This window comes from Sarcophilus harrisii, chromosome 1 (assembly GCF_902635505.1).
Source record: "Sarcophilus harrisii chromosome 1, mSarHar1.11, whole genome shotgun sequence".
NCBI lineage: Eukaryota > Metazoa > Chordata > Mammalia > Dasyuromorphia > Dasyuridae > Sarcophilus > Sarcophilus harrisii.
The window spans coordinates 264369525-264388706 of NC_045426.1; the positions used below are offsets into that span (position 1 = coordinate 264369525).

The following is a 19182-nucleotide window of genomic DNA, read 5'->3' on the forward strand; positions in this document are numbered from 1 at the left end:
CAAGTCTACTCCAAAGAGGAGTATAGTTCTTAAAGTATACTTCTCAGCATGTCTTCTTCCCACCCTAACTCTTCACCTGCCCAATAAGCTCCAAAGGCTCCTTTTTACCTCCCAGGACAGAAGTCCCTTATTTGCTATTTAAAGCTCTTCACAACCTGACCCATTCCTTTTTTCCTTGTCTTCCTACTTGTTATGCTCTTTCATCTGTGATCTCACAATTTAGTTCCTTCCTGTTCCTTGAACATCATTCATTGCCAAAATCCATGCCTTTCTATTTGGTTATATTCTATGTTTGGGAATGTTCTCACCTCACTGTCAGGTTCTTTGGCTTCCTTCTGTCATAAATGAAATTAAGGTAAACTGAGGCACAGAGTTTTGAGAACGTTAGATTGACCTCTAAGATTACCAATTACCAATAAAATGTTTCTTTCAGCTTTTCAGTCAGCCAAAAGACCATGAAGTGAAGCTTACTGGACTTCTCATAATTTTGGGAAGTAGAGAACAAAGAAAAGGATTCATCACAGATGAAAACAATATGATTGGTTACAAAATCAGAAGTGTCACAGATGATGGAAAATAATATGACTAGATGGAAGTCAAGAATGCAGGACTAACAACAACTCCTCCTGAAAACTTGATGCTGTGAAAAGCTCATTGTGGGTGTCCCCCTGCACGGTTAGTTAATGTTACAAAAAGAGCAGATTATACTTTCTTGAAAGATAGCCAATATTTCAGAGATAGCAGATGGATTCCCTGGCATCCATCTTAAACTTTCAAGGATAAAAGATTTCTTCTAATTGTACAACAATGGCAAGTGGGACAGAGAGAACAGTTTTCTTTCAATGCAAGTGATCTATAAGGAAAAAACTTTTCAACTTAACTCTGAGAGGAAAACTGAACTTCTAGACACCTGAACTCCTCAATTGATGACAAACACATGGTTCTGGCAGTTATAGAACACAACCAATTAGAGAATGGGATAAAATATAAAATACTAAATCAATATTTTTCTTCCTTCAGGATTATGCTCAAACCCCCATCTTCTGCTGGAAGTTTTCTCATCATCCCTTCTTTTGGAAAGATTTTCGATCTAAATATTGTATGTACAAGGTTAATTTAGATGTTGTTTCATTAGAATTGTGAGCCCCTTGAGGGCAGGATAATGTTTTTTGCCTTTATCTCCAGCACTTAGTTCAGCACCTGGTAGACAATAAACCTTTAATAAATGCTTGTTGACTAACCAAAATTATTGTAGCTTACAATTTTTAGTATTTTCCCAAGCCATAAAATGCCAAAACTAACAAAAGAACATGTATAGACCTTGCAGCAATGCCAGCTATAAAAAACTTGATAATTTCTTTATAAGTAACAGAGGGGGAGGCAGAAAAATGCTAAGTTATTAAAAAAAATTTTTAGAAACTTGAGATAGTCTCTCATTTAAGATTATTTACATATTTTTAAATGTACAATTTAATGGTAAACCAAACAGGAACAAGTCTCTTCTTTCTCCCAGGCTTTTCTTTTGCATTCAAAAAATAATTATGCTGTGAGAACTGATTTTTAAGTCCTCAGAAATATGATTCAAACCACTGCTATTTTTCAATAATGGTATTCAATAGAGATGATCAGGAATTAATGATTTGCAATTAATTGTGCTAAAATGTTAATATCTGTTCTAGTAAGTGAAGGCAATTTGAATGTGGATGCATTCAAAAGTAGTGGGAAGAACATGAAAGCAGGAGTCGCGTGATATGAACCTGACCTAGATTAATACAGCCAAGTTCCAAAGTAGAGCCTTAGCTGGCTCTTCTATAAAACTGGAACATCATTCTTTTCCTCATAGGATTGCCATGAAGATGACATGAGACAACACAGATGAAATGCTTTGTAAATCTGAAAGCTATATGTAATGGTAAGTTATTACTATTAAAGTTATACCTAGATAAGAAATAAAGATCAAGTCCTTTGTTTTCAAGTCTTTAAAAAGGAAAAATAGAAAAAATGGCATCTAAACATTTCTGCAAAGTATTAAAAAAAAAAAATACACATTCATCCAGTATTATAAAACAGAAAATTTTAATTACATTTTCAAACATAAAATGCCAAATTTTAAGTGACATATAATCAATCATTTCAAAACAGAAATAAATGTGCTACCTTTTCCTTGGGTTAATATAAATGTTGCCCTATAGGGACAATATATACTTGAAAATTTAAGTCTATAAGGCACGCTGGAAAAGAAGGTGCTGAGAAATAATCATTGTGAAACATCTGACAGCTTTAAAAATTTAAAAAAATGTCTCTTTTCTTTTATTAAGAAAACAACGAAAATTATATCCAATTCTTTATTTAGATTTCAGCACTATCAATCTAAATATTTTTTTCTTCAAGAATGACTATTATATTAGATTATAATTTGTCAAGAATGGTGAACATCTGACTTGTGACAATTCTTCAAAACAAAATTATTTTTAAGTTTGCTGCCTTACCTATTTAGTTATATCACACAGAACTCAAGCAATAGATAAATATCTTCTCATTTTTTTCTACGTTTAAAAATTACTGAAAAAGAAATTAATTAATTATAATTAGAATCCTCGCCACTTTGTATCTAATCAATATAATATCAGTAACTCATTAATCCAAAAAAAGGAATTATATAAATTAGACATGAATAGAGAATCCATTTAATGGACATTAATATTGTTTTTAAAAATTATTAGTTCACAAGAGAACATATTTTCCTAGACTACTGTATATGCATTAAAAAGAGAACTTTTTTTTCACTATATTAATTTCTTGCTTTGAGTTGTTAATTTAAAAAAAAAATCTCTGCTTGTAGAAGTACCATCAACTACTGTCCAAAAAAAAGGATAGACTTCTGATACTAGATTAGAACTCCAAAAATCACAATAAATTGACTATTTCCTGAATCTTGCTATTAGAGGATACCTCTAGTTGACTGGATGTGCTGCAAAAGCTGTTCACAATAAACTAAAGATCGATGTTTGTATTTAACAGCCTCAATTTCTTCCACCAGTAAGTCAGGAAATAGAATACTTCCTTCCTTTAAAACCCCTATAAAAAAAAGAAAAATGCTGTTTAAAAAGAAAAGCCAGAAATCATTAATGAACACAAACTATGACATCTCTTCAATCTGAAGTTATTGGCTTCCTTTATAAACATGAGCTATATGCATTTATACTGATAAGAAAATATTTTTCAGAATTATTATTTACTCATTTATTATATCTATTTCACCATAACAATGATAGAGAAAATCTTATTAAAAAGTCATGACAACCAACCAAGTTACTACTAGCCTTGAAATAAAATTAAAAAAATAAAAAAGTTGTTATAGAGATCTTCTGGCAACTGAAAAATCTCTTTGGTTGGGAATGTACAGGGTAGGAAAGAGGAGAATGTGAGAGGAAAAAGAATAAAGAACAGATTTTACCTACTGATATATTAATTTGTCTGAATAAGTGGACTACTTTGATTACTGCTGATTGCCCTGGCTCAAGAGCTCCATCAGGAATTAAAAGATTAAGCAAATGCTGATGAAACCATTGCAGTTCTGTATTCTTACAAATTGTGACCTAGTGACTTTTATTTATGTCAGAAGATAATAATAAAAGGCTTAAATTCTATTGTTTTTACTCAGCCACAGAGACAAAGACACAAATTGTCAAAAAATTGATATTAATGTCTAACTTAATGTTGAGATTCTTTAACATATTATTTAAAAGAAACAAGCAATAAGAATAGAAATGGGAAAATATAAAAACTGTCATTGAAAATTTCAAGAATATCAAAATTATTAGATTATTTTATTTATTACTATATCTAGAATGTGAATGTTATTATTTCATTACTACATCATTTTAAATTCATGCATTCAGTTGAAATACTATCTAGACTTATATATATTAAAAATCATTTTCTATATATCACATGGCCTGGGACCACACAAATGCAGATGATCTCAATATGAACTTTGTCATTCTGATTCTCTGGGACCTAACTGATTTTACTAAGAGTGGTATCTCCTCAGTTGTTGACTAATTTTCTCTTAGCAATTATAACCCTCTAAGATTATATTTAATTGAAAAAAATCTTACCTAATACTGCATCCTGAATTGTATTGTCTGGATCATCAAGGTGAACCAACAACTCTTTGTAAAGATATTGTATGTTGCCTTTATAGAAGGATTTTTTATCATCATCATTTCTGATACACTTAAGCCAGCTAATTAAAGAACTTGTAGCTGCTATTCGTACTTCATTTGAAGCATCATCCAGGCGTTTCAAGAGTTCTAAAAGAAAGAATGAAAATTTAAAGCCAGTATTTATTTGAAATCATCAAAATTAATTATTCCACCTACTTATTTAATATCTACTATGTTAAAATCACTGAAAAGATTCATGGAAACCAGAAAAAAATACACATATACTCATCTGTGTGTACATATATTATATACATGTAGGACCTGATCTCCCCAAACAGAAGATAGAATTTAATATGGTCCATAAAAAAGAAGTAAGAGAAGGACAGCTAGGTGGGAAAGTGGATAGAGCACCAGTCCTGAAGTCAGGAGGACCTGAGTTCAAATCTGATCTCAGACACTTAACACTTCCTAGCTGTGTGACCCTGGGCAAGTCACTTAACCTCCATTGCCTCAGCCAAAAATAAAATAAAATAAATAAATAAGAAGTAGGAGTTAAGTAGATGTGAGAGATGGGGAAAGCATAAAGCATGTTCAGGAATAGTTTAGCTAAGATTTATGTAAGAAAATTGTAAGAAAAATGGAAAGACCAAAAGGCAGAATTCTAGACAGGTTGTCAGGAGACTGGGAATTTTACTAATAACTTCTATATCTTGGCAAGTTTTCCAATGGATAGCTTTATAAAGTATTGAATACCTGACAGAAATAATTGATAGAAAAAAACAAAACAAAACGTGGTAGAAACAACTTAAAGAACGATTTTTTTTTGGAGGGGGAAATAATTTTTTAAAAAAATTTTAAATGGAGACAATTATTTCAAAGATATCTGAAGACAATGGGAAAAGATGACTAAATTTATTTTCAACTTTTAGGGAAATATAACTCATTTATTTCCCCCCTGCATTAAATCATTTTATTTTTCAAAACATGCATGGAATTCTTCAACACTAGCCCTTGCAAAATCTTGTGTTCCAATTTCCCCTCCCTTCTCCCATGCCCTCCCCTAAATGGCAAGTAGTACAATATATGTTAAACATTATGGTAGAAATAGGTTAAATCCAATATATGCATACATATTTATATAATTATCTTGCCATACAAGAAAAATCAAATCAAACCAGAAAAAAAAAAGATAAGCAAAATAAAATGAAAGCAAGCAACAACAAAAAGTGAAAATGCTAGGTTGTGAACCACTCAGTTCCCACAGTCCTCTCTCAGGGGGTAGATGGCTCTCTTCATCACTCAATAATTGGAACTAATTTGAATAGTCTCATTGTTGAAGAGAGCCACGTCCATCAGAACTGATCATTGTATAATATTGATGTTGCCCTGTATAATCTCTTACTTCTGTTCATTTCACTTAGCCTCAGGTTCATGTAAGTCTCTCCAGGCTTCTCTGAAATCATCCTGCTGATTGTTTCTCACAGAATAATAATATTCCATAACATTTATATACCATTCTCCATTTCATTCAGCCATTCTCCAACTGATGGGCATCGACTCAGTTCCAGTTTCTTGCCTCTACAGTGAGGGCTGCCCCGAAAATTTTTGCACATGTAGATCCCTTTCCCTCCTTTAAGATCTCTTTGGGATATAGGCCCAATAGAAACACTGCTGGATCAAAGGGTATATATACAATTTGATGACTTTTTGAGCATAGTTCCAAACTGCTCTTCAGAATGGCTGGATCCGTTCACAATTCCACCAACAATGTATTAGTGTCCCAGTTTCCCCACATCCCCTCCAACATTTGTCATTATGTTTTCCTGTCATCTTAGCCAATCTGAGGTATATAGTAGTATTTCAGAATTGTCTTAATTTACAAGAAATATAACTTTTATAACCTTATTTTTTTCTAAGATACACCAGTTTAAACATTCTAAGGGATCTCATATTACAAAGATTGGACTAAATTATTTCCTATGGCAACTGAAGACATATTTTTATTCATTCTTTTTGTTTTTACATCACAGCTATCTCCAGATAGTATCTTCTCCCTATCTAGCACTAAACACAATTCAGCCTTTAGGTAAAAATGAGCAGGAGTATCAAAATATGATAGGATGTGTTGTTTTCTATCATGTAATATCTGCTGGGAAAAGGGGGGCTATATTTGTGGATATGATCTTTGCAATTAAGATCACCCACAGGACTTTGGCTTCTTCTTAGTGCTTTGTTTTTTAAATTTCCATGAATTAGGGAGTGGTCCTGGAGTCAGGAGGAACTGAATTCCAATATGGCCTCAGATCCTTGAAGACATTAACCAGATATGTGATCCTGGCAAGTCACTTAATCCCAATTGCCTGAACAACAATAAAATCTATGAATATAATTCACTTTACACTTCAAATTAAATTATAAAGCATAATCATAACATTTGGTAATAATTAAAAAAAAAAAGTAGTTCACTAGAACTGAATGACAAGTACAATCTGATATAGTTTATACATATACAATCATGTATTTCCACATTAATCACATGATTAGAATAAGTTGAAAATTAGAAAAGTATCAGATCAGACTCTTTATAACTAAGATTAGGTAGAGAATTCTTAACAATGGCTTTAGAGGTGATTACAAAGGATAAAATAGGTTAGGATTATCAGTGACTGTGAGATCACACATGTGACTATGGATTTGAAATATTTTTTTTTTCTTCTGTATTAAGTCAAATGTATCAAAGCAATGAATTTTGTGCGTTCAGCATCATTCTTTAATATATGACCTAACTGGCCAAGGAAAGTGGAATGAAGTCTTAGAAAAGAATTCTAAGATTTATTTGCCCTCTGGTGGCCAGGCAATGAAATAAGTTGTATATACCTTAGAATCAAGTAGTTAATCTATACAAATAACCATTAGAAAAGCTCTAATTCATTGTATATAGTAATAACAAGATTCACTGACGATTAGCTATGCCAGACCTAGCTCTTCTCAGTAAAACTTTTTGTTCCACATTTTCTCCCTTCTTTCCTTTTCTCCTAGACAGCAACCTACTATACTATCTATACTTCCTAGCTATGTGACCCTAGGCAAGTCACTTAACTCCAATTGCCTCCAAAAAAAAAAACTTTAAAAATTTTGAAAACTTTAACCAATGCAGTTCCCAGCCTGCTTCTGGAGGACTTTATATTACCCAATTCCTGACAGAGAAATGATAGACTAAAAATGCCTAATAAGGTATAAAGCCTTTCAGATACAACCAAAGTGGGAATTTATTTTGGTTGACTACACATATTTTTAAGAACTGTTTTTATTTTTGTCCTAATGGTAGAATGCAAGAGAGAGGGGGAAGAGAAAGAGAAGCCACATAAAACAAAGAATAAAACAAAGAAAAGGACATTTAAGCATTAAAAAGCAAGTACATATATAATCACAGATAAACAGAATAATTTTAAAACTACAAGTTGAGAGCAGCTAGATGGCACAGTATATAGAGTACTGTGCCTAGAGTCAGGAGAACCTGAGTTCAAATCTAGCCTCAGACTTACTTAAGGCCAATTGCATTGCAAAAAAACAAAAACAAAATAATAATAAAAAAAACCCTACAGGTTAAATATGTTATATATTTAAAAAGAAAAATAAAAGCCAAGTTGTCCATAGTACATACTTGTATTTTCATGTATGTATCCCCTTTCTGTTTTGCTATTTTATATAGAAAAGTTCCTTTTATTTATTTATACAGCATTTTCAAAGCCCAGAAAACAAATAAATAAACAAATAAATGAATGAATAAATAAATAAACCCAGCTCAGGATCCAGGAGATATAGGTGCTAGTCTTAAGAGGTTCTTCAACTAACTTATGTGACCTTAAACAAATGTAAAAAATTTAACCTGTTTGACTTTTAAAGCCTTCAATTGGTCCCATCCTATCTTTTCAACCTCATGATACATTACTTCTCTTCTGATAATGCTAATCTGGGTTTCTGCTCTCGAGTGCATCCAATCTTCCCACCTTTGCAGGAAAGGACAATCATTCTTGATATGTCCTTTCTTCCTTTCACTTCAGAGAATCCCTCATTTCCTTCTGCACCTAGAATTTCTAACCTTGGTCAACCAAAAGGGATTTATGGATAGACTCCTGGGGCTCCATTAAACTTTTTAAAAATATAATTGATTTACTTTGCAATCCCATATATTTTATTTTATGCTTTTAAAAACATTGTTCTCATAGAAATATGTTTAAAAGAATTGTGCATGTTTAAGTTATAGTAGGTTGTTGTCTAGGAGAAAGGGGAAAGAGGGAGAAAAATGTGGAACAAAAAGTTTTGTAAAAGTGAATGTTGAAAACTATCTTTGCTTATATTTGGATAAACAAAAAGCTACCATGAAAGTAAATAAATAAATGAAAAAACCCAAACCATTATTCTGAGAGTATATAGATTTCCTCAGAGTGACAAAGGGGTGCATGGTCCCTCCAAAATTAAGAATTTCTGTTCTACCCAAAGCCTTTCTAGATTCTCTAAATAATGATGATGACAATGATAATAATAGTAATGATAAAAATTGGGGATGATCCTGCTGCCATGATTACTGCTCTCTTTCTTTCTTTTGGTCTGTCTATCTAATCTTTCTCTCTGATACATATTTTCCCCAATAGGATATAAGATCTTTAAAAGCAGAGATGATTTTTTTTTTGTTTTTGTCTAGCACAGTACTTGGCACAGAATAGATGCTTAATATTGTCTTGATTATCGATCCTCTGGGCATCAATAAATGGAGAGATGTGAACTAACTGGTCTTTAAGGTTCATTTCACTTCTAAAATTTTGCTTCAAGGTATATTTTAAATGTTAAGAATAAACATATGAAATGATAAAGTGAGATAAGAAGATCTAAGGACACATAAATAAAAACATTTTTTAGTTACTGGAATTCAAATTAAATATAATGACTAAATGTGGTTCCAGAAGACTGATAATGAAACACACTTTTGTCTTCTTGATAGATGTATGTAATCATATAGAATAATGTGGTCACTGTGATAGTTTTTGCTTAACTAGTTAATTTTATTTGTTACGAGAGGACTCTGTGTGTAAGTGAGATGGGGGGAAGAGACTATTGGAAATTTAGGAGTTATATTAGAAGCAAAAAAGTAACAATATAACTTAAAATTGGTTAACATTTTCTTTACAATTCAATAGAAATGTGATCAACTGCAACATGAATGTAGTACAAGGAAATAATTCCTACCAGGATAAATCTTGATGAATTTATCTGCATCAGCTATGTCAGTACAGTACTTTAAAAATATGTTAATAATACGGCATGACATTAATCGAGTCATTTTAGAATCTTCTTCCAGTGTGTTAATAATTTGAGGCATCAATAGTTCTTGTATTTCTATTATCTGCAATTAATAAGAAAAAATAAGACATTTTAAGATTAATTTCTGATTCAAAATGTGAACTGAATTAATATGAATTTATCTAAAAGATCTGGCATATATTATGTGCGTTTATGAAAATAAAATGAGATTTTTAAAATATAAAATGTAATGAATACTTTCATTTTTAACATTCTTTCCCATGAAGCAAATGTTTATGTAATTTTAAGTTATTTTTGTTGAATCTAGGTAATTATTGTCCCTAATGCATTTTACTCCTTTTCTATAAAAAAAAATCATGTAGCATGAAAAGGATTCATGGGGGAATGTATTTTTTCCCTTCCAATTTGCATTTCAGTAATACTTTCATTTGGAAATAATCACTTCTTTAGTGTACCACTAGATGGTGCTCATATACCATATGGCTATTTTGAAATCACCTTTTTTTTTTTTAAACTCCTTAAGTGTTGTTAATTCTACAGAAGCTATGAACTCAAAGCAATAACAAAAACTATCTATTTTTAATAACTATTTATTTTCCCAACTAATGACTAATTAGACATTTTCCCAACAATGCATGTCTATGAAAGTCTAGGATACCAAATACACTATGGTTAAACTTTTATTACAAAAGCAATCTTTTAACAAAAATAGACTAATTTTTTGTAAATCTTACCTGTGATTATCAAGACAATGAGAATATATATTTATGAAGTCCTTGTAAATTTCACTGAGAAGAACTTTTCTATTACATTTTTTTGTTATAGCTTTGTATCAAGTTTTTTTCTTACTCTCAACAAGAGCTATAAGCTTACAATTATTTTTCCCCCTCTGAACATTTTTTTCCACATCAAAACATTTTACAATAAGAAAAAAAATCTGTTCAAAGATTTTCCTCTGAATTTTGTTTGGAAAAAAAATTTTTGCACTATGATATTTTTTAACATATGCTTTATAAATGAATATGAAAATTGTACCTGTTTTGATGAAAGTATCTCACTGTGAATAAGAGCCCAAAGGCATGATACAGCTGTAGTGCGAATGGCAGCGGCTGTTCTTCCAGCATGCCACTGAAGATTAGGAACCAATATATCTTTTATCACTGTCTCAAGGTGGCCATGAAACTGTCTAAAACCAAATGAGAAATTAAATAAATGAGGTAAACAGTTGTTTTATAAAGGGAAAAAAATCTAATTTAAAAAACATACTCAACAAAAGCAAAAAAGGAATAAATACAATTCTTAATATTATATTGTCCAGATGTACAGAAAGGAAACTAATCCTATTCCTCTGTAGTAGACTACTCTTTGCCTATCCATTCATATGCCTAACCATTCAAAAGAGGTGGTGACCAGTGCAAGGAAGGAGACATATTAAATCTAGACTTAATTTGGTCTGTAGAAGGACCCAAGAACCAATTGGCCTGGGGCAATTAGGGAAAGTGGCTTTAAATCAACAGATGGCTGCTTTTCAGGTATTGTTGGAGAATCAAAGCAGGCTCATAGGAAATTAGCCCCAATCCTAACTCCCAATAAACTGAGGAATTTATTAATGATTACATCACAATAATAAAATATTTTCTCGTCAAAATTGTTCTTACTTTAAACAAAAGAAAACTCTTAGATACAAACAATATAAATTTGTATATAAGTTTGAGAAAAAAACAAAGAAACAAAAAAAAAAAGGGAAGAAACTTGCACAGATTCTACCTTAAAACATTAGCATAAAAAAAGGGACTACATAATCACCAGATTGCTAATAAGCAAAAGGGGCTCTGAGGAATCCAAAGTGCAAATATATAAAGTATACAAGTATAGATAATAGGATGGTTAATTTAGTTGAAATAAATACTTGATGACATAAGCGTTTCTAAAAAAGCTGTTCAATTTTCAATTAGTTGATAAATATTGATAAATCAATGTACTCCATACACCATTAAATTCAACCCCCCAAGTTCAAAACCACATATACTTTTCAAATACTCTTTAATGAAAAAATATGTCCCTTAACATTGTCAGAATTTCTCCATATGAAATACATTCAATAACTATAATAAACTGCCAAGTTAATTCTATCACATAGATTCCTTCCTTACTCCCTTCCCCAATAATGAACTAGATGCTCTCTTAAGATTTAAAATATAAACAGAAAAAATTTCAGAAATCACTGATTTACATATGTAAATCTATAGAAATGTTCTAGATTTATCAAATGAAAATGAATTAACCTACTTCTTCATTTGCCACATTTAAAAACACATATAATTAATAAATTGCTTTCTTTTCTTGATTTTAATCTCTTCTCCAGCAGATGGCATTTCAGAGTCAATAATGAAAACACAGAAAACTTTTGAAAATGAATTTTTGGTTTAACATGATTTCCAGATTTTCAATTAAGTTTTTCAGTAAATTTTAATTGTCATTTTCTATAGAAAAATTTAAAGAAAAAAAAATTTTAAATGCTTACAAATTTACTTTTGTAAAGTGGTCTACATAAAGTGATTCTGAAGAAATGTATCAAAGTTTAATGACAATATAATATGAAAGTTTTTTGTCATGACATGCTCTTGGAATCATTTTTTCTAAATACCTAATATTTAATATCAGTAAGTCAAATCAATAAGCCAACTAACATGAAAAACCATTAGAAAAATAAAACTAATGGGCCACAAAAAACCTGTTTTAATAAGGCAAATCAGAACCTGTCAATGTGAAGGGCTAAAACATGGAAAAGGAAAATAAATACAACTTTCTTTTAAATAATGAATTCTATTGTGTACAGAAAAACGTACAACTGTTCACAAATTAGTGACTCTAGAATATCTCTGGCCCACTCTAAAATGAAAAAGAATGCTGAGTAAAATTTTCTACCACTCTTAGCTAATAACTAGGGGGATGAGGAAAGACTTCATGAAGGAGCACCAGGGCTGAGTCTTGATGAAAGCTTCTAAAGAGCAAAAGTAGACCCAATCCTAAGTATGAGAATCTGTGCAATTGCAGGAAAGCAGAAGAAAGAATACTGACTTCAAGGGATTTTTTTTTTTTTTTTTTTTTACAATTATATATATATATATATATATATATATATATATATATATATATATATATATACACATCATGTTAAAATGGCCAATAGTCAGCATGCTGAACATCTCTTAGCCATTTTATTTTGTTATTGTCTATGTGCTAGAAAGCACTACCAAGGGAGTAATGATCCTGTTGTGCCATTGTTGTAATACCCAAGAATTGGAGAACTGGATTAAAAACAAACAAAAAATAAAATAAAATAAGCTCCCTTTAGAGGATGATAGTTTTTTAAAGAGATATGATGTTCTTATCAGTTAGTTAAATCTCAACAAAACCAATTCAACTTATTTTTTACATACTGATAAAAATTTCTACACGTAACATTGATGAACAAGTTGTTAGTCACTTGGTTTGAATCTTCTTAAATTGCCTTTTGTTTGTTTTTTAACCACATTTGTTTTCTTTTATATAACCTAGTTAAATGAGTGCTCCTTCTTGACTGGGCCTTCTTTGCTTTGCATTATATTATTAAGGTCTCTTCAAATGTTTTTAATTCTTCCTACTTAATCAGATTATAGTATTCTACAATATTAACTTGGCACATTTTTGTCCATTTACAACTGCTGAATATTATTGTTTTTGAATTATAAATATTATTATTTCTGAATAGAATTCTTTATTTTTGATAATATAAGACGCAAGACTGATTGTGACAATCCCCAGCTCCCTAATCAATTACTCCTAGACATTTGAGAAGGAAAAACCAATGAAGAAAATCCTTGCATCATTTTTCTTTCTTTTTTTTGCTGAAGCAAATCGGGTTAAGTGATTTGCCCAAGGTCACATAGCTAGGAAGTGTTAAGTGTCTGAGGCCAAATTTGAACTCAGGTCCTCCTAACTTCAGGGCCTGTGCTTGTGCTCTATCCACTGAGTCACCTAGCTGCCCCTGCAGCATTTTTCTTGACCAGTTCCTTCCATATTTTTGTTTGTTTTTGTTTTATTTTTTAAAAGAGCAAAATGTGTCCTCTAAAGTAGCAGAAAAACAATGGATTAGGAGTTCCAGGATTAAATCCCAGTTCTGTTACTACATAAGAGTGTATGACCTTGGAGCAAAGTCACTTCCCTTTTTGTACCCCAATTTGCTCATCTGTAAAATTACAGGTTTAAACTAGATGATCTCTAAGTTCCCTTACCTTCTCTAGCATTCCATAATTCTAGAATGAGATGTTATTTCTAAAGCACAGAATTACATAACTACAGTATAAACACAAAGGACTTCTATTCCAAATCTTGTGTCACCTTAACTATCTTTTGGAGAAATACACACTCTTCAATTTGGCATCTAGATCCCTTTATAATTTGATATCTATAATTCCAGACATGACATTACAATTCCAGATATTTCAAGTGACTCCTTTTCATGCAACAGATGATTCAATTAGATTAGTGTATGCTCCTTGAATGTGATCTTCTATTTTCCATCTCTACGTCTTCACATGAGTCTGATCCCTGGACCCACAATGTACTTTCTCCTCACTTTTGCCTCACTTCCTTCAAGAGAATATCTTTATATTCTACAGCAGAATGTGAAGCCAGGCCCATTTTCATGACCTTGTGTCCTTTACAATTCTAAATAGCATACAACAAACATTTAATAAAGGCTTACTTGCCTCCTGAGTTTAATAACCTCAGGGGATGTTCACAATAACTAGGTCAAAGGATATTATATTCAAAACTTCAATAGTTTACTGCCAGAGTACTTTCCAAAAGAAGTTTTACTAATTTCTAATTCATTCTTAGGCATCTAATTTTGTATTTATATTTCTGTTATATTAAAAGTCAAAATAAAATTCACTTTAAACTTTTCTTTCCTGTATTCAAATATAACTGAAATTTTCTCTAAAATAAATTATTCAATAATTATTATAATATTATTATATAATGTTATATTATATAATATATAATATAATTATTCAATAATTCAAATTATTCAAAATTCTATGATAAATCCTTATCAAAAGAAATTGTCATAAAAGCCATCTTGTAGAAAGCTATCTCAATATAAAAACTGAGTACTTTGCAGAAGTTAGGTGTTTTCAAGTGGAATTCCTTAAAATGGCACAATTTAAAAGACTATTATTTCTTTGCTGAATGGTCAGAAAAACAATATTGTTTGAACTCTTGAATAATTATGGATACTACTTACGAGGTTATATAACCCATATCAAATCAACCTATAGGAAAATAGTTCCAAATTCTATTTGATTATAATTTTATATTTAGATTGTCCCTGACTGATCCACCTTGATATTTTAAACCCATTTCTTTCTCATTTCCCTTTTTGTTATTGTATTACTTATTTTTTTCCATGTTTTAATGCTTCCTATCAATAGAAACATATTTTAAGAAAATTCTTAAAATCAACGTTTAAAATAACTTTAAAGTCATTTTTAGCATCATATTAAAAGATGTCAATACACTGACAATAATAGAGGACAATTAAAACAATACCAATTATTTAATTTGTTTGCAAATGTACCACAAGGTCAATACAAAATGAGGATTAATAGATACATCATCAAAATGAATACATTATAAAAATGTTTCACTTATTGTGAATAATTTAACATTTCTCTGACTCATTATTTAAAATAAGTTTATTCACCTCTAACAATTTCCTTGTTCACTTTCATCCAACATTAAATAACTAGCAAATTTTTTTTTTTTTGAAGTTCATTTCAGCTTATATAAATCATAAGGACATATAATGTGGATGAGAATTACCTGCTGTTTCCAACTCATGCTGCCTATTCTATGGTCAATCACCTCATTCTTCTCATCTTCCCTCCCCCAAAAATCCTGGTCTCTCACATTTAATGCTAGGCTTTGCTACTTCTGATTTACCTTGTCTGCTATTAGACCTCAACATCATTTCCTGGCCATTTCTAAAAATGCTGCACTCTACTCCTTCTGCCCCACCTCTAGGTTGTCTTCCCCCGTTAGAATGTGAGTTCCTCGAAGGATGTGTATCTTTTCTGATTAATTATAATCCTATGTCTAGTGCCTGACTTTACCTATATGACAATAAGTACTTTATAATCATTTTTCAAACATTTATATATTAACTTGAGTGAGACTACTTACTGTTGAGAATCCACAGTACTGCTTGCTTTTAAAAGTACTTGTGATAAAATTGTGAAGAACTTTAGGCGCATTTGTGGATCTTTGGTTGGTTGAAGACAAGTCTTAAGGATAGGAATAAAGTAATTAAGAGCTTTACCTAATACAGGACCTGCAAAACAAATTGAAAAATTGTTCTAGTAGCTTGGTAGTTTATTTCTATATTTATATATTATTTATATATTTATAATTTATTATATTATATATTATATATATACATTATATTATATTATTTATATATTATTTATATACTTCCTATCACCCAAAAGATTTGAGTTCAGAAAATGTTGTTATAAATTTTGCTTATTCTTATTTGTGACCAAAATTGTAAAAATATCTAGAAGGATTGTTTTCCATGATTTATGCACATAAGGGGCTTAAATGAAAAAGGTGATTAAACCAGAAAAGTTAAGAGTATGAATATTTTGTCTCTGACTAAATTTAATTTTAAATTTATATTAATTCCTTACTTTGGGGATGCAGGAATATTTTCCCAACAAAACCAGCTAAAGACAATTTAAAACAGAATGTTGTACTCATACATTTAATTAAATGATTTTTTGCTTTTAAGCATTTTTCTGGAAGAGTAAATTAATAAGAAAATTTCAAACAATAGTTAAATGAACAATCTAACTAGGTTTTAATTTACCTACAACTGCCCAAACATTTCTCAAGATGTAATGATGCTAATGATAATTTAAAATGTTGTAAGCTATTGGGATTCTAAATAATAATACTATCTGGAAATTCACTGTCAAAATAATTTCTGGTGTCTAAACTTGTATTGCAAGAATACAACACAAACCATATTGTGCTGTATATGTGTACTGCACAACAAAACAAACTATAAAATGTTTTCTTTGCTATACACTGTGCCAATAAAGTTTTAAATTTAAGAACAAAAGGTTTACTCATATTAAAGTGAGTTTGGAGCTTCTAAGCAAAGGAGTCTACACACCTTTATCTTTTTGAAGACCCCATGTCTCAAAACATTAAAGTTGAGGCAGCTAGGTGGCCTAATGGACTGAGCACTGGCCCTGGAATCAGAAGGACCTAACCTAACCATTGTGACTGTGACCAAGTTACTTAACCCCGATTATGTCATTAAAAAAAAAAAAATCAAAATCCTTCAAAATGAAAAATGGAGGCACTAGGAAGTAGTAGCATAATTAAACAAGATGCTATATATAGGAATGAAAAGAAAATGAGAATTATGTTAAAAAGGAGTTGTAACCAACAAACCAAAAAACAAAGAAAAAACTATCAATCTGCCTGAGTGAATGCCAAGTGTTTGCTCAGAACTTTGATGATTTATTTTCTTTCAGCAATACATATCAACTTCTTGAAATTCTTCACTCAGAGGAAGAGTATATCAGACAATATCATTCTCTCAATGCTTACTGAAGAGTTTTCTTTACAATGAAAAGTCAACACAAAATAAAAAAGGGTAATACATAGAACTAGAGACAAATGTGTTTCTGTAAATGTCACCTTCTTCTCTTCCCCTCCACTTAAGCAAAGTGCTTTGTAAACCCTTAAAGTTCATATAAATGTAAGTTATTATCATTAGATTCTATTCATGTAGCTATTTATGCAAAAACTTCATGTATATTTTAATGTCTGTTCTAAACAAACTTTATGCAATGGAATAAAATAAAAATTGGACTTTTATCTTTATCCTATGGAATTGATAAAAAAAATTTTAAGCAAATATTTAAAAAATTGATTAGTAATTACAATGATAAATTATAACTTCAAGTAGATTAACATTAATTTTAAATTGCTTAAAATCTCCAGAAGTGACATTAATACAGAAGTAAAATATACTTCATCATAATATATATATGAATATGTGTGTGTGTGTGCTACATTTAATTCTGTCCATTAGGGGAAAAAGATCAAATAGAATGGGTTGTTTTGGCTCCTTGTATTCAATTAGATAAGCTACTGAAACTTTTCATAATCTATAAAATTGTCAAGGTAAAAAAGAAAAATTTACTTCATTAAAAGAGTCTTTTGTAGATTGCTTATAAAAATACTTCTAAATCCTCTAAATCTAAATCCAATAATACAAGCATTTATTAAACACCTACTATATGTCAAGCACTGATGACTATAAGATCTTAAATAGAATTAATATAAGCAGAGACCTTTTGACTGTATATATAACATTTTAAGTTACATGGAAAATTAAAAAAAAAGATACATTCTACTCCAAGATTTAAATAGTGTTCTTTTCCACTTAAATTTTACTAACTCAAAGTAAGAAGCCCAGCTATAAACAAAAATCAGTTTTAACTAAAAAAAGGCAAAACACATAGATAATAACATTCCGAAGATGGACTGTTTAGAGACAGTTAATTGAATTGTACCAAGTTTCAATATACCCTCAACTGAATTAATTACTTTTTTTCTTCTCACACTGGTTTGCTGGTATAGAATTTGCTTCTTAGATAAGAAGCAAATTCAGAGTCAGCCGTTATTTACTATTTTCTAAGGAGTCATACTATAGAAAAGACATTCTGGATCCAGCAATTGATCCTTTTTGGACACTGGAATCAACTTTAAGTTGTGTTTTAGTTTTAGTTAGAGTATGAAACATTGTTATTGTAATAACACAAAGAAAGAGATGCCAAAAGTTTAAAAGCAAAGAACTAAAACAAAACAGTATCACTAAAAGTTTGTTACTGCTAATTAAGTTTTAAAGTTGCTCTTTAAAAGTCTGACATTGGGCACAAGCTCTGAAGTCAGGAGGACTTGAGTTTAAATATGACCTGAGACACAACACTTTTTAGCTGTATGACCCTGGGCAAGTCACTTGACCCCAATTGCTTCAGAAAAAAACAAAACAAAATAAAACAAAAGTTTCTGACATTTATAATCAAGGATCAAACTATTTCCTGATAAAATAAGTTTTACAGTGATTCTATAACACAGAAATTTAACCTGCTATCTAGTAATGATGAAATTTCCCTATTTTCTTTCTCCATTTAGATTTTAATCATGTCAATCTATGTAGATTTTTCTCTCCAACATATAAGATATCTAACTATGTTGCACATATTTTTTTTCTACTTTTATTAACTCATTTTTGTCTTTTTATCCCTCAAATGAGCACAGTGGCCCATAGGCAGAATTTAAGAACTGCTTGTTGTCTGACTGATTCATTTATGGAAGTACTACCAAGCCTTCAAGGACTGCACCAGATACTAACTACCTCTTCCAAGAAATCCTTCCTAGGAATTATAGATAATAGTGACCTTTCCTCTTCCTTTCTACAAACTGCACTTGCTTGTCTTTATTTTGAAGCATTCAACATCTATAAGAAAACTTATGTAGATATCATCTATCATATTTTTAAAGTTCCCCATTAAGAATTCTCTTTGTTTTGTTCTTTGATTTTTAATTTTGCAGAGATTGAAAATAG

The 19182-nt window shown here is 30.6% G+C and overlaps 1 protein-coding gene across 1 annotated transcript in view; it reads right to left on the reverse strand.

Annotated features, from left to right (window-relative positions):
* Positions 1 to 2052: 2052 nt before the first annotated feature.
* DNAAF5 (dynein axonemal assembly factor 5) overlaps positions 2053 to 19182 on the reverse strand; it is a 62516-nt gene continuing 45386 nt past the window's right edge. The window contains exons 9-13 of the mRNA XM_031941555.1: positions 15720 to 15867; positions 10527 to 10677; positions 9417 to 9573; positions 4122 to 4316; positions 2053 to 3078 (exon numbers count right to left, since the gene is read on the reverse strand). Coding sequence (XP_031797415.1) covers positions 2942 to 3078; positions 4122 to 4316; positions 9417 to 9573; positions 10527 to 10677; positions 15720 to 15867 — 788 coding nt within the window. The 3' untranslated portion in view covers positions 2053 to 2941. The remainder of the gene's footprint in view (positions 3079 to 4121; positions 4317 to 9416; positions 9574 to 10526; positions 10678 to 15719; positions 15868 to 19182) is intronic.